General features: G+C 42.5%; 1 protein-coding gene across 7 annotated transcripts in view; it reads right to left on the bottom strand.

The window, feature by feature from the left end:
* Positions 1-273: 273 nt before the first annotated feature.
* The window catches only part of SIN3A (SIN3 transcription regulator family member A), a 98,444-nt gene continuing 78,356 nt past the window's right edge, over positions 274-20,361 (bottom strand). For all 7 annotated transcript variants that reach the window (XM_066342903.1, XM_066342902.1, XM_066342896.1 and 4 more), the window contains 4 exons: positions 19,321-19,413; positions 17,752-17,846; positions 4,487-4,694; positions 274-1,655 (listed from right to left, as the gene is read on the bottom strand). In XM_066342903.1, the coding sequence (XP_066199000.1) occupies positions 1,425-1,655; positions 4,487-4,694; positions 17,752-17,846; positions 19,321-19,413 (627 nt within the window). In that variant the 3' untranslated portion in view covers positions 274-1,424. The remainder of the gene's footprint in view (positions 1,656-4,486; positions 4,695-17,751; positions 17,847-19,320; positions 19,414-20,361) is intronic.

Below are 20,361 nucleotides of genomic sequence, written 5' to 3' on the forward strand. Positions count from 1 at the left end.
CTACCAGTTTAAATTTATGTAATTAAAAAATATGTATTTCATTTCCAGGAAGTAATTTCCCTCCCAACCCCCCACTTATACCATACATGCCTTATATACTCTTCTTTCCAAATACTGGTTTGGTGTCTAAATTCTTTGCCCCATTCCGATAAAGATTAAGGAACAAAAAAACACAGCGAAATACAAACTATATAGCTAGACAACTTACCCAGAGAGACACATGTACTAAAAGAATAAAGTATTCTGCTTCAAAAATTTGGAGTATTTTGACTTGAGATAAGAGCAATTGACTACTAAACTAAAGCAAAAAGCATGCTGGTAAACCATGGATAAGGAACTGAGCCCAAATCCCTGCTCCACAGTCGTTCTCTGGTGAGGAAAAGGGACTTGGGTTGCAAGTTTATTCCTTAAGAACCAAGCTTTATTTATTTACAAAAAAAGAAAAAGAAAAAAAAAAAGTTGGGGCAAGAGGAAGACAAATTTTACACAGAATTACTACAATGGGAACTCCCTTTGGTAAGAAGTGTAATAGCTGTCTTGCACACCTGTTCAAAGGTACTAGGATCTGAAGCCACACAGAACTATGATACACAAGAAGGTAGAGCAGTTATGCTAGCACATCAAAGCATATTTCTTTTAATAAAAAAATTGACAGTATATACATTATTTACAAAAAAAGGGAAACCAAGTTAAAAAGTGTGTGTGAAGAGAGTAAAGCTGGTGGATGGCACTAGGGCAGACTTGTAAAGAAGCAGGTACAAAACAGTCCCATGGGAGCTAAAAAGGACTGATGTGAGCTTGTTGAGGTTGATAACCAGGAAGGAGTAAAAGGGAGGCAAGCAAGGGACTCATCAGGACTCAAAACCACAAGATGATCACTCCCAAAGCCAAACTGTGAGTCCCAAATAAAAATCTAACAGATGCTCTAGATGTGCTCGAGTGACCAGGAAAAAATAAAATCCAGTTTTGTTCCCCTTTTGAGGGGAGAAGAGGAGCAGAGACCGTCAGAGTAACAACCCATCTGAGCAGGAGTCCTTCCCCAGGATGTCTGTAAATGTATGCTCATCTAGCCGAGGTGTGAACAGCACCTGGGTCCCTCATTGGAGGCCAGGCCCTGGGAGACCCCAGTCTTAGCTCTGCTGGTGTGTGCGAGCAAGCCACGTGTCTCTGCTTGCATGGATGTCTTTCCCTCCAGCGCAGGAGGACATGACCCAACCCCTGGGAAAGTCCCAGCTCCAGCTTTGTAAGGTACCCATGTTAATTACATGTAGCCCACTTGGTGCCAGGCTGCACACACAGATCAGGTGCCATGTCCCAGAGAGGCCGGTGAGGCTTGAAAGGCATCTTCCTCATTTCTTCAGTGGGTGTGAGGGCACGTGGACCCCACACACACCACCCTCAAGTTGTCTGCTCTGGCTGTGCAGTTATGGGGTTTTGAACACTGTGCCGTATTTGACACGGTACTTGTTAATGCTCACAAAATGCAGAGTCTCTGTGTCACAGGTGGTGGTACAGGGCACTAGGCCCTCCAACCCTTCACCCATGAGCCACTTGCTGGTCTCCGCTGCCATTTCACGGGGCACATGCTCCTTGGTCCATTTATCTACCCAAGCCTGGAATCTCTGATGTAGCCTCTTGCTTACACGCTCATGGGACTGCAAAATAAAACAAGCAAAAGAAAAAAACAAACAAAAAAATGTAAACTAGAACCAAAAAAACCCCTTCAAATACAAATCCCAATTAACCCCTTAAGGAGCAAAGGAAAGATGTGGGCTCAAGTTCCTGTGGGGGGGTGGAGGGCAAGAGGAATCTGTGTTTAAAGAAGAGAACTGAAAGAGGGTTAGAACATAGAGCTTATATAAAGAGTCGGAACCCACTCAGCCACCAGAGAAAGGCCAACATAGGGTCTGGGCAGAACAAGCTTAATTTTAGCATTCTTTAGTATCACCTGGGAACTTGATAAAAATACAGATTTCCTTGTTTCCATCAATCTATAGTTCAAAATTAGCAACAAGTGAGACATGAGCTATGGCTGTCAGTCATTGCTATCAGTACATGGCAACCCACCACTAAGTAACAAGACACAAAGTCAAAGGCTCAAAACCTACTCTCCAGCCTGGCCTGTGGTGGCACGGTGGATAAAGCATCGACCTGGAACACTGAGGTCGCCGGTTCAAAACCCTGGGCTTGCCTGGTCAAGGCACATATGGGAGTTGATGCTTCTTGCTCCTCCCCCCATCTCCCCCCCCCCTCTCTAAAATAAATAATAATAATAAAAAAAATCAAAACCCACTGTCCCTCACAGCATTACCCCACCCTGCCCAGCAGAGTGCCAGGCACAGCAGATCTGCAGTGGAGGTTTATGTCTCTACCTATGAATCCTGAAAATATTTATTGGTGCCATGTTCAAGGCAGAGTAGGGTAAAAGGATGAAATGTGGGGTTGACCAACTCTCCAAATAATCAGAGACACAGATATACAGCACACAGCACCATGAGAGAAGTGAATTAAACTGTCCATCCAGCCCTGGCTGGGTAGCTCAGTTAGGCAGAGAATCATCCTGATATGCCAAGGATTCAGATCGATTACTGGTCAAAAGCACATACCAGCATCAACCAATGAATGCATAAACGGAACAACAAATTTGTGCTTCAACCTCTCTCCAAAATCAATTAAACCCCCCCCCCCCCCAATCTGCCTAGCATCTTCCACTTGAATGTTTGTTTTTTTTTAATTTCCTTCCTCTCCCCCTTTATGAGAGGAGGGGAGATAGTGACACAGACTTCAGCATGGGCATGCACCTTGCACGCACCCTGACCTGGATCCACCCAGCAACTGCCAAGCCGACCTCAGTGTCCGCAGCCAATGCTCAAACCAGTCGGGCCACTGGCTGCGGGAAAGGAAGAGAGAGAGGAGGAGAGGGAGAGGAAGAGAAGCAGACGGTCGCTTCTCACATGTATGCCCTGACCGGGGATCAAACCCAGAATATCCACATGCCAGGCTGATGCTCTACCCACTGAGCCGGTCAGCCAGGGCCCCACTTGAAAGTTTTATTGTCCTTTCAAACTTAACCAGTTTCAAAACAGTGCTTGATCAAAAAATAAAAAGTACTTGATTTGCCCCTGAAACACGGTAATCTCATCTTATTAACAGATGTATCCCGAAACTTCCCACTTAAGAAAAACAAATAAACTCAACGGAAATTGCCATGCACCATCCTTGATGTTTTCCTTTTCTTGCCTCAAATGGGAATCTGATCATTACTTGACAACTGTGTCTCCAACATTTTATTTCCAGTCTGTCTAATCCTTAGTTCCACTGCTACCTCTTGGTTAGCCCGGGACATCATCTCACCTCCTTTGGACTAGAGTAGTCTCGAGTGGCCTCTGCCCTTCCAGCTTTGTGCCCAGAGTCCCAGTCTTCTCACAGCCGTCCAAGCCACCTTTGTCAACATGCCCCAATGTACTTCAAAGGCAATCCAAACCATGGCCTACAAGACTAAGCAATGAGGCCTCAACCTACCCTTCTATCTGCACACATTTCACATTAAGGCTTAAGCCACACTGATGGCTTTAGTTTCTCAGGCGTTCCTTCTTCCCAGCCTTGCACTAGTTTCCTGTGCCAGAAAGTATCAACCTAAACTCTTCACCAGGAGGGATCCTTATCACTCACTGCTCAGGCCTCAAGCAACACCTTAGAGAGGTCTCTCCCAACAAAAGCTGGGCTTGCATGTCTATCACTTGTGCTCATTTCACCCAGCTTCTTTCCTTGGTGCACATCACACTGTCGCACACGCTCTACTTGGTGTTGCAGTCCTAGGGCCTGGATCAGCACCCGGAACATAAGTGCACCAGGGAGCTTTCACTATGTGGGCGGCACCTGTAAACAGGCTTCACACAAGCAACACCACCTAAAAGTAAATGCTGGAGTTTCGCTGGAAAGTGCCACCAGCCGTTATGGGTTTATTTGTCCCCCACCTCCAAATTCATATGCTCAAGTCCTAACTCTCAATACACCTCAGAATGTGACCTTGTTTGAAAATAAGGTTGCTGCAGAAATCATTAGTCTGCAGGTGAGGTCACACTGTTAGCAAATGAACCCATAATGCAGTGTAAGTGGGGGAAATTTTGACAGAGACACGCACACAGGGACAATGCCATGTGAAGATGAAGGCAGATATCTGCAAGCCAAGGAGCACCTCCGGGTCCAGCCAGCCACCAGAGCCTAGAGGAGGCAAGCAAAACCTTCTCCTCCACACCCTCTAACATTTCAAACCCATTCTGCCAACACTTTGAACCCTGGACTTCTAGTTTTCTGAACTCTTGAGACCATACATTGCTGTGGTTTAAGTCACACAGTCTGTAACTCAATAACCCAATAAACTGGCTCACTCAACAGTTCTCAAACCCAAATGGAGGTTTTCATAAAGGAAAAGAACATAGAAGCCTGTGGAGTAAGCGGGTACTGGTTTGAGAGAGGTTCTCACCTGATGTGCCCGGAGCAAGGCGGTCCTTCGATACATGTAGTCTTCAGACTTGATTACATACACCATCTTGTAGGAGTTGAGCTTAAACCTGCACTCCAGCTTGTCCAGGCTATCCACGTTTTCCATGCTCTTCTTGCTGTTTCCGTCTTTTCCTTCCTTTTCCTGCTGTTCTCGACCACGTTGACACTTCCGGATCCGCCGCAGGTTCCTACAAAGCAGAAAGCCCTGAAAGATAAGAGCTGGTCCATACAGATTCCCATGACACCCCCATGAGGTTTCCTTATTACATTCCTTCATTGCACTTGTCACAATTTTAGTGACACACATATAAAACATGTATAAATGGTTTAATTGTAAAAAAAACTTTCAACTGCAGGGATAAACAGAATAAAAAGCAGAAAGAGTCAACCACTTTTTACCCTTGATTCTTCAAATCCCACTTGCCCTGGCAGAAGAAGCCTGTTTGCAGCTTCAATGGTCTCTCTGAAATAATGTATGTAATCATTGCTGTGGTTCTCCTTTTGGAATTTGTTCACAACAAAATCAGATCACACTCTTTTATTCTCAGTTTTTCACCAATTCTTATAAAGATATTTAAAATTTCACTATACATAGATTTGACACATTCATTCTCTTCACTGGCTGCAGAGGAATGTGCCTGAATTGAATCTTTCCTTAACAGGAATCAGTTAGGTTTTCTGCATCTGAACCAGAGCACAGAAACTTATTTGAATGCCCTATTTGTTCAAGTCTTCCAAAGACAGTATATAACTAAATACTATTCTACATACATAGGAAAGGAAATAAACACCAACGGATACCCTGGTAGTTGTTAATACCAGGTAGGTATTAATTCTCCAGCAATAAGCAGAGAAAGGTTGTTAACTAAGCAATTATACCGTTGGCAATGTTATTAAAAGCACTGTTTCAGTGAATATCTTTGTATACATCTATTTCTGTAGGACAGCAAGTTCTCTGGTTCAAGGAAGGACCTTTGGCAGTCCCAAAACCCTTTTCAGGAGGTCTGTAAAATCAAAACTACTTTCATAATACTACTAAAACATTACTTGCTTTATTTTTAACTGCATTAATATTTGCACTTGCAGTGCAAAAGTAATGGATAAAATGCTGGTGGTGGCACCCAACTACCCTTAGACATCCTTGTATTCTTCTCTGGCTATGCACTGCAATTAAAAAGAAAGATGGCTTCACTTAAGAATGCCTTTGGCCTGACTGCTGGTGGTGCAGTGGACAGAGCATCAACCTAGGATGCTGAGGTTCCAGGTTTGAAACCCTGAGGTCGCTGGCTTGAGTGCAGGCTCACTGACATGATCTCAAGGTCTCTGGCTTGAGTAAGAGGTCACTGGCTTGATTTGAGCCCCCCCCTGTCAAGGTGCTTACCAGAAAAAAAATCAATGAACAACTAATGTGATGCAACTATGAGTTGAGTTAATGCTTCTAATCTCTCTCCCTTCTCTCTTGCTCTCACATAAAAAATAAGAATGTCTTTGAGCCTGACCTGTGGTTGTGCAGTGGAGAGAGCGTCAACCCAGAATGCTGAGGTCCCTGGTTCGAAACCCCGAGGTTTTCAGCTTTAGTGAAACAGGATCAATGACAAGATCCCAAGGTCACTGGCTCGGCTTGAGCTCCACATCCCCCACCCCTCAAGGTACATATGAGGAGCAATCAATGAGCAACTAAAGTGGAGCAACTATGAGTTGATGCTTCTCATCTTTCTCCTCCCTCTCTCTCCCTTCCTGTCTCCCTGGCTCACTCTCTAAAAATAAAATTAAAAGTTTTTGATCCCAGTAAATCCAATTAAAAAAAAAAAAGAGTAAAAAATACAATGAAATAAAAGAATGTCCTTAATGAAGAAGTAACATTTAAAAAATAAAGCCCTTGCCCTGACTGGATAGCTTGGTTGATTAGAACACCATCCAGAAGTGCAAAGGTTGCTGGTTTGATCCTGTCAATCCCCAATCAGGGCATAAACAGGAACAGATCGATGTTCCTGCCTCTGTCTGTCTCTCCCTTCCTCTCTCTAAAATCATAATAAAAAATTTAAAGTCCATCACCTCAATTCACATTGTTTTAGTATGCTGTGTGGTGCAATGGGGACCCTTGAAGAAAGGTCACTTGAGCTCTGCTTACATTGCAAATGGTTCACAAATTTTACCTCAAAGTACAACTGACTAGTCAGTCTAGGATACTGGGTACATATTTTCTTGAAAATGAACATGGGAACTTGGCACTTCAAGGAAAATAACTGCACATTTTTGTTGCCAATAATAGTATTTAAACTTTCAAGTAAAACTGAGCTTTGGTAAACTGGTTCTTGCCGCCATGAGCTGATAGATTCCCATTACTTAATGATGTGTTTGATGAGGTCAATGGCAATATTAAAAAATGTAATTTTGCCTGACCTGTGGTGGTGCAGTGGATAAAGTGTCAACCTGGAAACGCTGAGGTTGCCGGTTCAAAACCCTGGGCTTGCCTGGTCAAGGCACGTGTGGGAGTTGATGCTTCCTGCTCCCCACCCCCACCCCCGTCTCTCTCTCTCCTCTCTAAAATGAATAAATAAAATCTGTAAAAAAACTTAAAAAAAAAAAATGTAATTTTTTTGCATACTGTAAAATGAAAATGTGTAAACAGTTGGTAGGTCTGCGTAACTTAGTGAATTATTTTCCAAATGACCAATTGCATCAAGTTTTTAAATCATGCGTAAAAAAATTGAAATGACTAGATAAACCAAGGGTCTGACATAACTGTATGAAAAGATCATTGGTATTTTTATTGATGCTGCAACTGACCTTGAATGGACTACTACCTAAAGAGTTTTGTTGTCAGATCAAAGAATAGCCACAATTATATAAAAGGACATGAAATTTTTTCTGACTGCGTATCTGAGTAATGCTCGATTTTCTCCCCAACTTCAAACAAAAGAATGCAGCAGAATGACGTCAGAGTAATGATGCTGTAAGGAGCGATACCGATAAATCTCCCCAAAAACTCAACAAGATCTTCAACCAGAAACAGAAAAATCTATCCTTGGAGCCTCCAGATGTTCCGCAATACACGTGAAGGTATGGTCGAGCGAAAAATTGGCTAAATATATAATCAAACCCTGAAGGAAATAAGGAGGGGGAAACACTCCGCCTTCCTCACTAACCTAAATAAGGGCTGTTTTCACTGGGAACTGAGAGTATAGGAACTAAGGCGGGCAAAGGGGGTGAATAGATCCAGGCCACGGCACAAATGGCCAAACCAGGCTGTGGCAACCCAGTCAATACAAGTTAACGCTCGCGCCAAACCCAGACAAAGAAAGGCACTCGGGACAGCCATCCACCCCGATCTCCTGGTCCGCGCGCGCAGATAGTGGGTGAGAGATTCCTCCTAGAGCCCCAGGAGTGGCTGCCCCTGTTACCCGGCAGAGAGGCAGAGTCAGAGGCCTTATGTGTAGGCCGAAAGCAGAATCTCCGGGCACCCCAGCGCCCTGAAAAAGCCAGCGCACAGAGAGGGAACGAGAGCTAATTCCAATGCTGGAACTTTTCCATGTGGGTGGGGGTCTCACTCAGAGTGAGAGGCAGCCGGCCTGATCTCCTGGTCAGCGCGCACGGAGAGTGGGCGAGAGATTCCTCCAAGTGCCCCGGGAGTGGGTGCCCATGTTCCTGGACAGAGGGGCAGAGTCAGGGGCCTTTGTGTGGGCCGAAAGCAGAATCTCGGGGCCGCCCCAGCACCCTGAAAAAGCCGCACATGGGGAGCGAGCGAGAGCTAATTCCAACACTGGGACTTTTCCGTGCGGGTGGGGGTCTCATTCGGAGTGAGAGGTGGCCTGCTCCACATCCTGGTCGGCGCGCGCAGATAGTGAGCGAGAGATTCCTCCATGAGCCCCGGGAGTGGGCGCCCGCCCATGTTACCAGACAGAGGGGCAGAGTCAGAGGTCTTTGTGTGGGCGGAAGCCCCGCCTGATTATGCTAGCAGCTCTGACTGATTGAGCATTACCCAGAGCCCTGCGTGGAGTGGGAATTTGCCAGCTCTTTGAGCCTCTTGCTCTCCAGGCAGAGGCAGCAGCAACCCCATAGCTGGATCATCAGGCTACTAATTCAGAAAGGAAAGACTAGGAGAGAGGCTCCGGGAACACGGACTCTCTCACTATCGGAGCCCACAAATGCTAATGAGCCTGGACTGCCAATGAGACTGAAGCCCAATATATGACATCGCCATAGAGACTTATCAACTGCAAACCTCTACCTAAGCGTGCCAAAGGGGCAGAACTCGGGGTACAGAGTCACTGACCAGGAAGAGGGAGAGAAAAGAAGGAGCAAGAAGATAACCTCTCAAAATCAAGAATAATCCACACACTTTATAACCTATCCCATTTTATTATATTTGTTCGTTTGTTTCTCTTATCTTCATGTCTTGATTATTTTTTCCTCTTCCAATTTGGTCGTTTAATTCTCTGCCGGTCTTCCTCTCTCCTCTACTTGAACTACACTACCCATAAGTGTTACATCTCCCATTATCTTTTCTTTCTTCTTCCTTTCTCTCTATGAGGGTTGTACTCCAAAACCCTTAACTCTCTCTCTCTCTCTCTCCTTTTTTTCTTTTTTCTTCTTTTAGTGGTTCCCTCTTTTTTTTCCTCTTTCTTTTCTCCTTCTATATTAGTTTCTTCCTTTCTCCTTTACGTCTCCTCTCATTCAATCCTCAATAACGAACAAATTATTTTATCTGGGACTCAAACTTATGTTTGTGGCGCTTTGGGTTTTTTTTACTTCACTTTTTTAACTCACTAGCAGTGCTCCCAACCCTGGCTCTCCATTTTATCTAGTTCTTGTTCCACTAAAATACAATAGTAGGCCCTGGCTGGTTGGCTCAGCGGTAGAGCGTCAGCCTGGCGTGTAGGGGACCCGGGTTCGATGACCAGCCAGGGCACATAGGAGAAGCGCCCATTTGCTTCCCCACCCCACCCTCCTTCCTCTCTGTTTCTTTCTTCCCCTCCCGCAGCCGGGGCTCCATTGGAGCAGAGATGGCCCGGGCGCTGGGGATGGCTCCTTGGCCTCTGCCCCAGGCGCTAGAGTGGCTCTGGTCGCGGCAGAGCGACACCCCGGAGGGGCAGAGCACCGCCCCCTGGTGGGCAGAGTGTCGCCCCTGGTGGGCGTGCCGGGTGGATCCTGGTCGGGCGCATGCGGGAGTCTGTCTGACTGTCTCTCCCCGTTTTCAGCTTCAGAAAAATACAAAAAAAAAAAATAAATGAATGAATAAATACAACAGTAATTTTTAAAACTTCCTTTTTCCTGTTTCCCTCTTATTCCTCTCGTCATATCTCTTAGTCAACCAACACCTAAAAGCAAATCATTTTATTCTTGACCCAAATTTTTTCCGTATTTGCATTTTGTGGGTCCATACCCCCTTTTTTGCCCCTTTATTACTTCTCCCCAACTCAGGCCCTCTATTATAGGTATTGTTTGTTCTATTTAGCACAATATAATTCACAGTTCACCACAAGATTTTCTCAAGAAGGAGGGGAGAGGAGAAGAGAGGGGGGAAAAAGAGGGGGGGAAATAAATTTTTTAAAAATTATTTTTTATTTTTAAACTTTTTATTCTTTATTAATTCTCATTAATACTATCAACAAAACCACCCTCAGATGCCATTAAGAGAAAATCAAATATCATGGATACAAAAGAAAGAGAGGTAACACAGATAGATGAGGAAAAAATCTATGGAGAAAAAATTTAATATATTGGAAACCTTGGAGCTAAATGACAGAGAAATTAAAATAGAAATTCTAAAAATACTCAAATATACAAAAAAACACAGAAAGGTAATTTAGGGAGCTTAGAAAACAACTCAATGAACACAAAGAATATATTACCAAGGCAATTGAAACTATAAAAACAAATCAAACAGAGATGAAAAACTCAATTCATGAGCTGAAAAACGAGGTAACAAGCTTAGCTAATAGAACAGGCCAGATAGAAGGTAGGATTAATGAAATAGAAGGCAAGCAACTTGAGGCACAATAGAGAGAAGAAAGAGACTCAAAAATAAAAAAATAAATGAGAGAGCCCTACAGGAATTGTCTGACTCCATCAAAAAGAATAACATAAGAATAATAGGTATATCAGAGGGAGAAGAGAGAGAAAATGGAATGGAGAACATATTCAAACAAATAATAGATGAGAAATTCCCAAGCCTGTGGAAAGAATTAAAGCCTCAAATTCAAGAAGCAAACAGAACTCCGAGTTTTCTTAACCCCAACAAACTTACTCCAAGGCACATCATAATGAAATTGGCACAAACCAACGACAAAGAAAAAGTTCTCAAGGCAGCCAGGGAAAAGAAGAATACAACATATAAAGGAAGCCCCATTAGATTATCATCACATTTCTCAACAGAAACTCTACAAGCTAGAAGAGAGTGGACCCCAATATTTAAAGTCCTGAAAGAGAGGAACTTTCAGCCATGAATACTATACCCATCAAAGCTATCCTTCAAATACGAAGGAGAAATAAAAACATTCACAGATACAGAAAAGATGAGGGAATTCATCATCAGAAAACCCCCACTCCAGGAATTACTAAAGGGGGTTCTCCAACCAGATACAAAGAACAACAACAAAAAAAAACATACAAAAAAACCCCCACAAGTAAAAGCTCCATCAAGAACACAATAAAACCAAATTTAAACTGTGACAACAAAAAAAAAAAGGGGGGGGGGGAGGATGGAGATTAACAGTAGCAAAGGACAATGGAGTGCAAAAGTACTCACAAGATAGTGCACTACAATGAACAGAGTAGGAACCCTTTTCATTACTTAAAAGTAACCACCATTGAAAAAACCACCACAGAAGCACACGATTTAAAAAAGATAGCAACAGAGGAAAGAAGTATGGAATACAACCACATAAAAACAAAAGATAGAAAAACGAAAGAGAAGGATCAAACAAGACACAAAATGAACAGAAAGCAATCTATAAAATGGCAATAGGAAACTCACAAGTGTCAATAATTACACTAAATGTAAATGGATTAAACTCACCAATAAAAAGGCACAGAGTAGGAGAATGGATTAAAAAAGAAAATCTAACTGTATGCTGCCTACAAGAAACTCATCTAAGCAACAAGGATAAAAACAAATTCAAAGTGAAAGGCTGGAAAACAATACTCCAAGCAAATAAGATCCAAAAAAAAGCAGGCATAGCAATACTCATATCTGATAATGCTGACTACAAGACAGCAAAAGTACTCAGTGACAAAAATGGTCATTTCATAATGATTAAGGGGACACTGAATCAAGAAGATATAACAATTCTTAATATATATGCACCAAACCAAGGAGCACCAAAATATATAAGACAGCTACTTATTGACCTTAAAACAAAAACTGACAAAAATACAATCATACTTAGAGACCTCAATACACCGCTGACGGCTCTAGATCGGTCATCCAAACAGAGAATCAATAAAGATATAGTGGCCTTAAACAAAACACTAGAGCACCTGGATATGATAGACATCTATAGGACATTTCATCCCAAAGTGACAGAGTATACATTTTCCTCCAGTGTACATGGATCATTCTCAAGAATTGATCATATGTTGGGCCACAAAAACAACATCAGCAAATTCAGAAAAATCGAAGTTGTACCAAGCATATTTTCTGATCATAAAGCCTTGAAACTAGAATTCAACTGCAAAAAAGAAGAAAAAACCCCCCCAAAAATGTGGAAACTAAACAACATACTCTTAAAAAATGAATGGGTTAAATAAGAAATAAGTGCAGAGATCAAAAGATATATACAGACAAATGAAAATGATAATACGACATATCAGAATCTATGAAATGCAGCAAAAGCAGTGATAAGAGGGAAGTTCATATCACTTCAGGTCTTTATGAACAAACAAGAGAGAGCCCAAGTGATCCACTTAACTTCACATCTTAAGGAACTGGAAAAAGAAGAACAAAGACAACCCAAAACCACCCGAAGAAAGGAAATAATAAAAATCAGAACAGAAATAAATGAAATAAGAGAACAGAAAAACTATAGAAAAAATTAATAGAACAAGGAGCTGGTTCTTTGAAAAGATCAACAAAATTGACAAACCCCTGGCAAGACTTACCAAGGAAAAAAGAGAAAGAACTCATATAAACAAAATCCAAAGTGAAAGAGGAGCAATCAACACGGATATCGTAGATATACAAAGAATTATTGTAGAATACTATGAAAAACTTTATGCCACTAAATTCAACAACCTAGAAGAAATGGATAAATTCCTAGAACAATACAACCTTCCTAGACTGAGTCAAGAAGAAGCAGAAAGCCTAAACAGACCTAGAGAAGAAATAGAAAAATCTATTAAAAACCTCCCCAAAAATAAAAGTCCAGGCCCAGACGGCTATACTAGCGAATTTTATCAAACATTCAAAGAAGACTTGGTTCCTATTCTACTGAAAGTCTTCCAAAAAACTGAAGAAGAAACAATACTTCCAAACACATTTTTTTAAAATTTATTTATTTATTTGTTTGTTTATTCATTTTAGAGACGAGAGACAGAGAGAGAAGGGGGGAGGAGCAGGAAGCATCAACTCCCATATGTGCCTTGACCGGGCAAGCCCAGGGTTTTGAACCAGCGACCTCAGTATTCCAGGTCGATGCTTGATCCACTGCGCCACCACAGGTCAGGCTCCAAACACATTTTATGAGGCCAACATAACCCTCATACCGAAACCTCAAAAGGATGGCACAAAAAAAGAAAACTACAGACCAATATATCTAATGAATACAGATGCTAAAATACTAAACAAAATACTAGCAAATCAAATACAACAACATATTAAAAAAATAATACATCATGATCAAGTGGGATTCATCCCAGAATCTCAAGGATGGTTCAACATATGTAAAACGGTTAACGTAATACACCATGTCAACAAAACAAAGAACAAAAACCACATGATCTTATGCAGAAAAGGCATTCGATAAAATACAATATAATTTTATGTTTAGGACTCTCAACAGGCCCTGGCCGGTTGGCTCAGCGGTAGAGTGTCGGCCTGGCGTGCGGGGGACCCGGGTTCGATTCCCAGCCAGGGCACACAGGAGAAGCGCCCATTTGCTTCTCCACCCTCCCCCTTCCTCTCTGTCTCTCTCTTCCCCTCCCGCAGCCAAGGCTCCACTAGAGCAAAGATGGCCCGGGCGCTGGGGATGGCTCCTTGGCCTCTGCCCCAGGCGCTAGAGTGGCTCTGGTCGCGGCAGAGCGACACCCCGGAGGGGCAGAGCATCGCCCCCTGGTGGGTGTGCCGGGTGGATCCCGGTCGGGCGCATGGGGGAGTCTGTCTGACTGTCTCTTCCCGTTTCCAGCTTCAGAACATTAAAAATAACATGAGGGTCCACTTTTAAATACCTGAGGGAGTCTGGGTTATCTATGTCAGAAACCCCAAATCCAAATAAAATTTAAAAAAAAAAAAAAAAAAAAAAAAGACTCTCAACAAAATGGGTATAGAAGGAAAATATCTCAACATGATAAAGGCCATTTATGATAAACCATCAGCTAACATCATATTAAATGGCACAAAACTGAAGGCTTTCCCCTTATATCAGGAACAAGACAGGGTTGTCCACTCTCTCCACTCTTATTTAATGTGGTACTAGAGGTTCTAGCCACAGCAATCAGACAAGACAAAGAAATAAAAGGCATCCATATCGGAAAAGAAGAAGTAAAGGTATCACTTTTTGCAGATGATATGATCCTATACATCGAAAACCCCAAAGAATCCACAAAAAGACTACTAGAAACAATAAGTCAATACAGTAAGGTCGCAGGATACAAAATTAACATACAAAAGTCTATATAGCCTTTCTATATGCCAACAATGAAACATTTGAGAACTCAAAAAAATAATCCCCTTCATGATTACAACAACAACAACAAAATACCTAAGAATAAACATAACAAAGAATGTAAAGGACTTATATAATGAAAACTACAAACCATTGTTAAGGGAAATCGAAAAACATACAATGAGATGGAAGAATATTCCTTGTTCTTGGTTAGGAAAAATAAATATCATCAAGATGGCCATATTACCCAAAGCAATATACAAATTTAATGCAATTCCCATCAAAATTCCAATGACATTTTTTAAAGAAATGGAACAAAAAATCATCAGATTTATATGGAACTATAAAAACCCCCGAATAGCCAAAGCAATCCTAAAGAAAAAAAAATGAAGCTGGGAGCATTACAATACCCGAGTTCAAACTATATTATAGGGCCACGACAATCAAAACAGCACGGTAATGGCAGAAAAACAGACACTCAGACCAATGGAACAGAATAGAAAGTCCAGAAATAAAACCACATATATATGGTCAAATAATTTTTGATAAAGGGGCCAACAACACACAATAGAGAAAAGAAAGCCTCTTCAACAAATGGTGCTGGGAAAACTGGAAAGCCACATGCAAAAGAATGAAACTGGACTACAGTTGCTCCCCTTGTACTAAAATTAATTCAAAATGGATCAAAGATCTAAATATAAGACCTGAAACAATAAAGTACATAGAAGAAGACATAGGTTCTAAACTCATGGACCTTGGTTTTAAAGAGCATTATGAATTTGACTCCAAAGGCAAGAGAAGTGAAGGCAAAAATTAATGAATGGGACTACATCAGACTAAGTTTTTGCTCAGCAAGAGAAACTGATAACAAAATAAACAGACAGCCAACTAAATGGGAAATGATATTTTCAAACTGCTCAGATAAGGGCCTAATATGCAAAATATACAAAAAACTCATAAAACTCAACAACACAATGCAGAAACAAACAAACAATCCAAAAAAAAAAAAAAAATGGGAAGAGGACATGAACAGACACTTCTCCCAGGAAGAAATACAAATGGCCAATAGATATATGAAAAGATACTCATCTTCTTTAGTTATTAGAGAAATGCAAATCAAAACTGCAATGAGATACCACCTCACACCTGTTAGATTAGCTATTATTAACAAGACAGGTAATAGCAAATGTTGGAGAGGCTGTGGAGAAAAAGGAACCCTCATTCACTGTTGGTAGGAATGTAAAGTAGTACAACCATTATGGAAGAAAGTATGGTGGCTCCTCAAAAAACTGAAAATAGAACTACTGTATGACCCAGCAATCCCTCTACTGGGTATATACCCCCAAAACTCAGAAACATTGATATGTAAAGACACATGCAGCCCCATGTTCATTGCAGCATTGTTCACAGTGGCCAGGACATGGAAACAACCAAAAAGCCCTTCAACAGAAGACTGGATAAAGAAGATGTGGCACATAGACACTATGGAATACTACTCAGCCATAAGAAATGATGACATGGGATCATTTACAGCAAAATGGTGGGATCTTGATAACATTATACGAAGTGAAATAAGTAAATCAGAAAAAACCAGGAACTGCATTATTCCATACGTAGGTGGGATATAAAAGCGAGACTAGCCCTGGCAGGTTGGCTCAGTGGTAGAGCGTCGGCCTGGCGTGCAGAGGTCCCGGGTTTGATTCCCAGCCAGGGCACACAGGAGAGGCGCCCATCTGCTTCTCCACCCCTCCCCCTTTCCTTCCTCTCTGTCTCTCTCTTCCTCTCCCGCAGCCGAGGCTCCATTGGAGCAAGGATGGCCCGGGCGCTGGGGATGGCTCCTTGGCCTCCGTCCCAGGCGCTGGAGTGGCTCTGGTCACGGCAGAGCAACGCCCCGGAGGGGCAGAGCATCGCCCCCTGGTGGGCGTGCCGGGTGGATCCCGGTCGGGCGCATGCGGGAGTCTGTCTGACTGTCTCTCCCCGTTTCCAGCTTCAGAAAGATACCAAAAAAAAAAAAAAAAAGCGAGACTAAGAGACATTGATAAGAGTGTGGTGGTTACAGGGGGGGAAGAGGGAGAGGGAAAGGGGGAGGGGCACAAAGAAAACTAGATAGAAGGTGACAGAGGACAATCTGACTTTGGGTGATGGGTAAGCAACATAATTGATTGACAAGATAACCTGGACATGTTTTCTTTGAACATATGTACCCTGATTTATTGATGTCACCCTAGTAAAATTAATAAAAAAAGAAAGGGGGGGGGGAAAAAAAAAAAAGAATGCAGCAGATTGAATAAGGAGCCGGTTTTTCTCCTATAAAGCCAGACACCAAACAAGTTTAAAATTGTAATGTAATGCCACTCTTTCCTCTAATTTTTGTTTTCGGATAGCCTTTCATTAAACAATTATTTATGATAAGATCTAATAGGTTTAGTATTGTTGTGGTTTTTTTTAATTATTTATTTATTTTTTTAGAGTTTATTCACTTTTAGAGAGAGAGAAAGAGGGAGGGAGAGAGAGAGAAAGAAGTGGGGCGGATCAGGAAGCATCAACTCCCATATGTGCCCTGACCAGGCAAGCCCAGGGTTTCAAACCGGCGACCTCAGTATTCCAGGTCAACGGCTTTATCCACTGCACCACCACAGGTCAGGCAGTATTATTGTTTTTAAACAGAATCCATAACCTTTTTAGACAATTCTCAGTTTTAATTTCCAATGTGGTAAATCTTACTAGACACAGTCCATGTAAATAAAAGCTCTGGGAGGTGGCTCAGTGTCTAATTAAGAGTGAAGGGGTTCAAGGCCAAAAGGCTTGAGAACCTCTGCTTGGGACCTTGGACTTTGGGAGAGTTTGTACCATTCCCTAAATGACAAGAGTGACCTCACTGTATATAAACTTTGCACAAAATATATGGTCTGTGCTTTCCTTCTGGGAATCTGGAATTTTGGTACATGACAATCAGAGGGTTCCTACATGACTAGCACCAATAAAGAACTATGGCACTGAGAGAGAACCTAATGAGCTTCCTTAGTTGACAGCACTTGGAATATGGTCACAGTTCGTTGCTGGAGGAACCCAGAGTGTCCTGTGTGACTCTAGTAGAAGAAGATTCTGGGACACTTTTGCCTGGCTTGCTCTGATCTTTTCACAGGTGCCTCTTCCCTTTGCTGACTCAGCTTTTTACACATTCCCCCCTCTGACACAAGGCAAGTAAGTTGTTGCAGATTATCTAAAACTCTCACTTCCCTAATGCTCTGGCACAAGTCCTAGGCAAGCTTCTGGTTTAACAGCAACACAAACCTTGACCAGTATCCCCAGCAGACAGAAAGATTAATAGAATGACAAACAAGAACCTGAAAGCCATTTAACTCTGCACTGCTGCACGCGCACCGGTGTATCCTGCCGACACATGACTTGGCTCACTCACCTTGGGAGAAACACTGGTTTCCGTGCCAGGTGCTCACGAAGCTCAGGAGAGGTAGTGTCAGAATTCATGTAGCGCTCCACATAGTCTGACCAACGCTGGTATCACAAACACAAAACAGGGGTGGGCAAAGAACGCAAAGCCTAAACTCCATCCATGTCAACAAATTCTATAACTAAAATGTCTAGATAAAAAATTCTCTTCCCATAATGACATGTTGTTACTTGGGATGGAAACACAGCTTTAAAATTCTGCCAGAACAGTGATTTTCAACCTTTTTCATCTCATAGCACATAAGCTAATTAATTACTAAGTTTGCACACCAAAAAAATGTATTTTTGGCCCTGGCCGGTTGGCTCTGTGGTAGAGCGTTGGCCTGGCATGCAGGAGTCTCAGGTTTGATTAACGGCCAGGGCACACAGAAGAAGCGCCCATCTGCTTCTCTACCCCTCCCCCTCTCCTTCCTCTCTGTCTCTCTCTTCCCCTCCCGCAGCCAAGGCTCCACTGGAGCAAAGTTTGCCCGGTGCTGAGGATGGCTCTGTGGCCTCTGCCTCAGGTGCTAGAATAGCTCTGGTTGCAACAGAGCGACGCCCCCGATGGGCAGAGCATCGCCCCCTGGTGGGCATGCCCCTCCCCGTTTCCAACTTAGGAAAAATACAAAAAAAAAAAAGAAAAGTATTTTTTTTTTGCCAACCTGAAACAAAAAATAGGTATAATTTTGATTCACTCACACCAAAAGGCTGTTCTATTGGCTGTTGTCATTTTTTAATTTGACAATCTGAGGGCAAAGAGGTCAGTGCCCCTGACTAAAGAGTCAAGTACTGCGTGTTTTAACAATTCTTGTGGCTCACTGGTTGGAAATTGCTGTTAAAGAGCAAAAGCTAAAGCTCCTCTGATATATTTAAAAGTTACCAGAAGTTATAAATGTGTAGAAGACGGCTCACTGACAAGTTCTATTTCCTTAAAGAGAGAGCATTTTTGTTCCAGACTAAAATATTAGTGGCAAATCTATGAAAATTATTCTTTTGCAATTAAAATCTGGACTTCTGGCATCTCTAAAAAAATCTAATGAGTTGGCAACCATGAGTCAATATTCCCACAAAACGGTAGTCTTCCCTCCATGTCCTCAACATCACACACATGGCAAGTACCCCACACTAGCATTACAGCTATAACAGTCAGAACAGCTATGACAACCAACTGACTGGTGAGAGCACCTGGCTTCATCTACCCAATAAAAAGTGCACGCAACACGAAGACTCAAGGTGAGGCCAGGCAGATGGTGCTTCACTTGTTGTTTCTTACACTTTAGGAGAAAAATAGGAAAGGTGGCAACCAGGAGGGTTCCTTAGAGGAGATGGCTTTACTGGGAGCTAGACCATACCACCACCAACCCAAAACAGCTAACGCCAGGCAGCGCCTCTCTTTAGCTGGAGATGTGGCTGGAGTGACAGGCACTTTAAGCCTCAGGTGCTGACCCTTAAACAAGCCCATGGCTGTCTCCGCGTTCTAGAAGACCATCAATGGGCAGTCCCTCAGGACATGACACCTCCCTCAGCACACTTGTCATACCTCTGCTTCTACAGGGTCATCTGAGTTCTCCTCTTCAGTGTCCAAAAGCTCAATAGTCAGCTGAACCTGGCCTTGGCTCTGAATGAACATAAGCTGCAAAAAAGAAACCCAAGAATAAACAAAAGACCACCCCAAAGCTACAACCCAGCTTCTTCTCAAGGGCTGGGCGGTGAAGGCAAAAAGGTCATACAACTGCTCCAATGGAAGAGAAGAGGAAGCTACTCAAAAGCTTAGGAGGTAGGCGATTAAAAGGCAAAACTTTTTGTTATAATTTTCTTTTTTTTTTTTTCAAGTGAGAGGAGGGGAGACAGAATGACAGACTACCACACGCCCTCTGAACGAGATCCACTTCACAACCCCCATCTGAGGCCAATGCTCGATCGAATCAACCAAGCTGTCCTTAGGTGCTGGGGGCTGCTGCTTGAACCCATAGAGCCACTGGCTGTGAGAGAAAAAGAGAGAGAGAGAAGGGGGAGAGGGAGGAATGGAGAAGCAGACGGTCACTTCTCATGTGTGCTGACTGGAGACTGAAGCCAGAGTGTCCATATGCTGGCCTGACGCTCTATCACTGAGCCACTGGCCAGGGCCTCAGCAATATGTTTCTCAAAATAGCTACTACAATGGTGGAAAACTGGAAACAACCCAGGTGTCAAATAAGACAGGCATGAAATCCCAAAAAGTCACAAAAAGATGCTGAAAAGACTCAAGAGGTATTGGTAACTGAGCAATGTAACTTACAGAACACCCTGCCTAATATGATCTCTTTCAAAATACATATAAAGCACAGAAAAGTCTAGAAATGTCATCAATAGTTATATCCGGGAAGCATTGCAGGCAATTTTTCTTTTCTTCGCATTTCTTATCTTTCCTACAACAATCAAGAATTACATTTTTAAACAATATACTTGCAAAGCACTATCATATTAAAGACATTCAAAGAAAGAAGCAGAATAAAAAATTGTGAGAATCATATAAAATAATTTTTTTTTTTTAATTTTATTTATTCATTTTTAGAGAGGGAGAGAGAGAGAGAGAGAGAGA

Source organism: Saccopteryx leptura, chromosome 6 (assembly GCF_036850995.1).
Source record: "Saccopteryx leptura isolate mSacLep1 chromosome 6, mSacLep1_pri_phased_curated, whole genome shotgun sequence".
NCBI classification, from domain to species: Eukaryota; Metazoa; Chordata; class Mammalia; order Chiroptera; family Emballonuridae; genus Saccopteryx; species Saccopteryx leptura.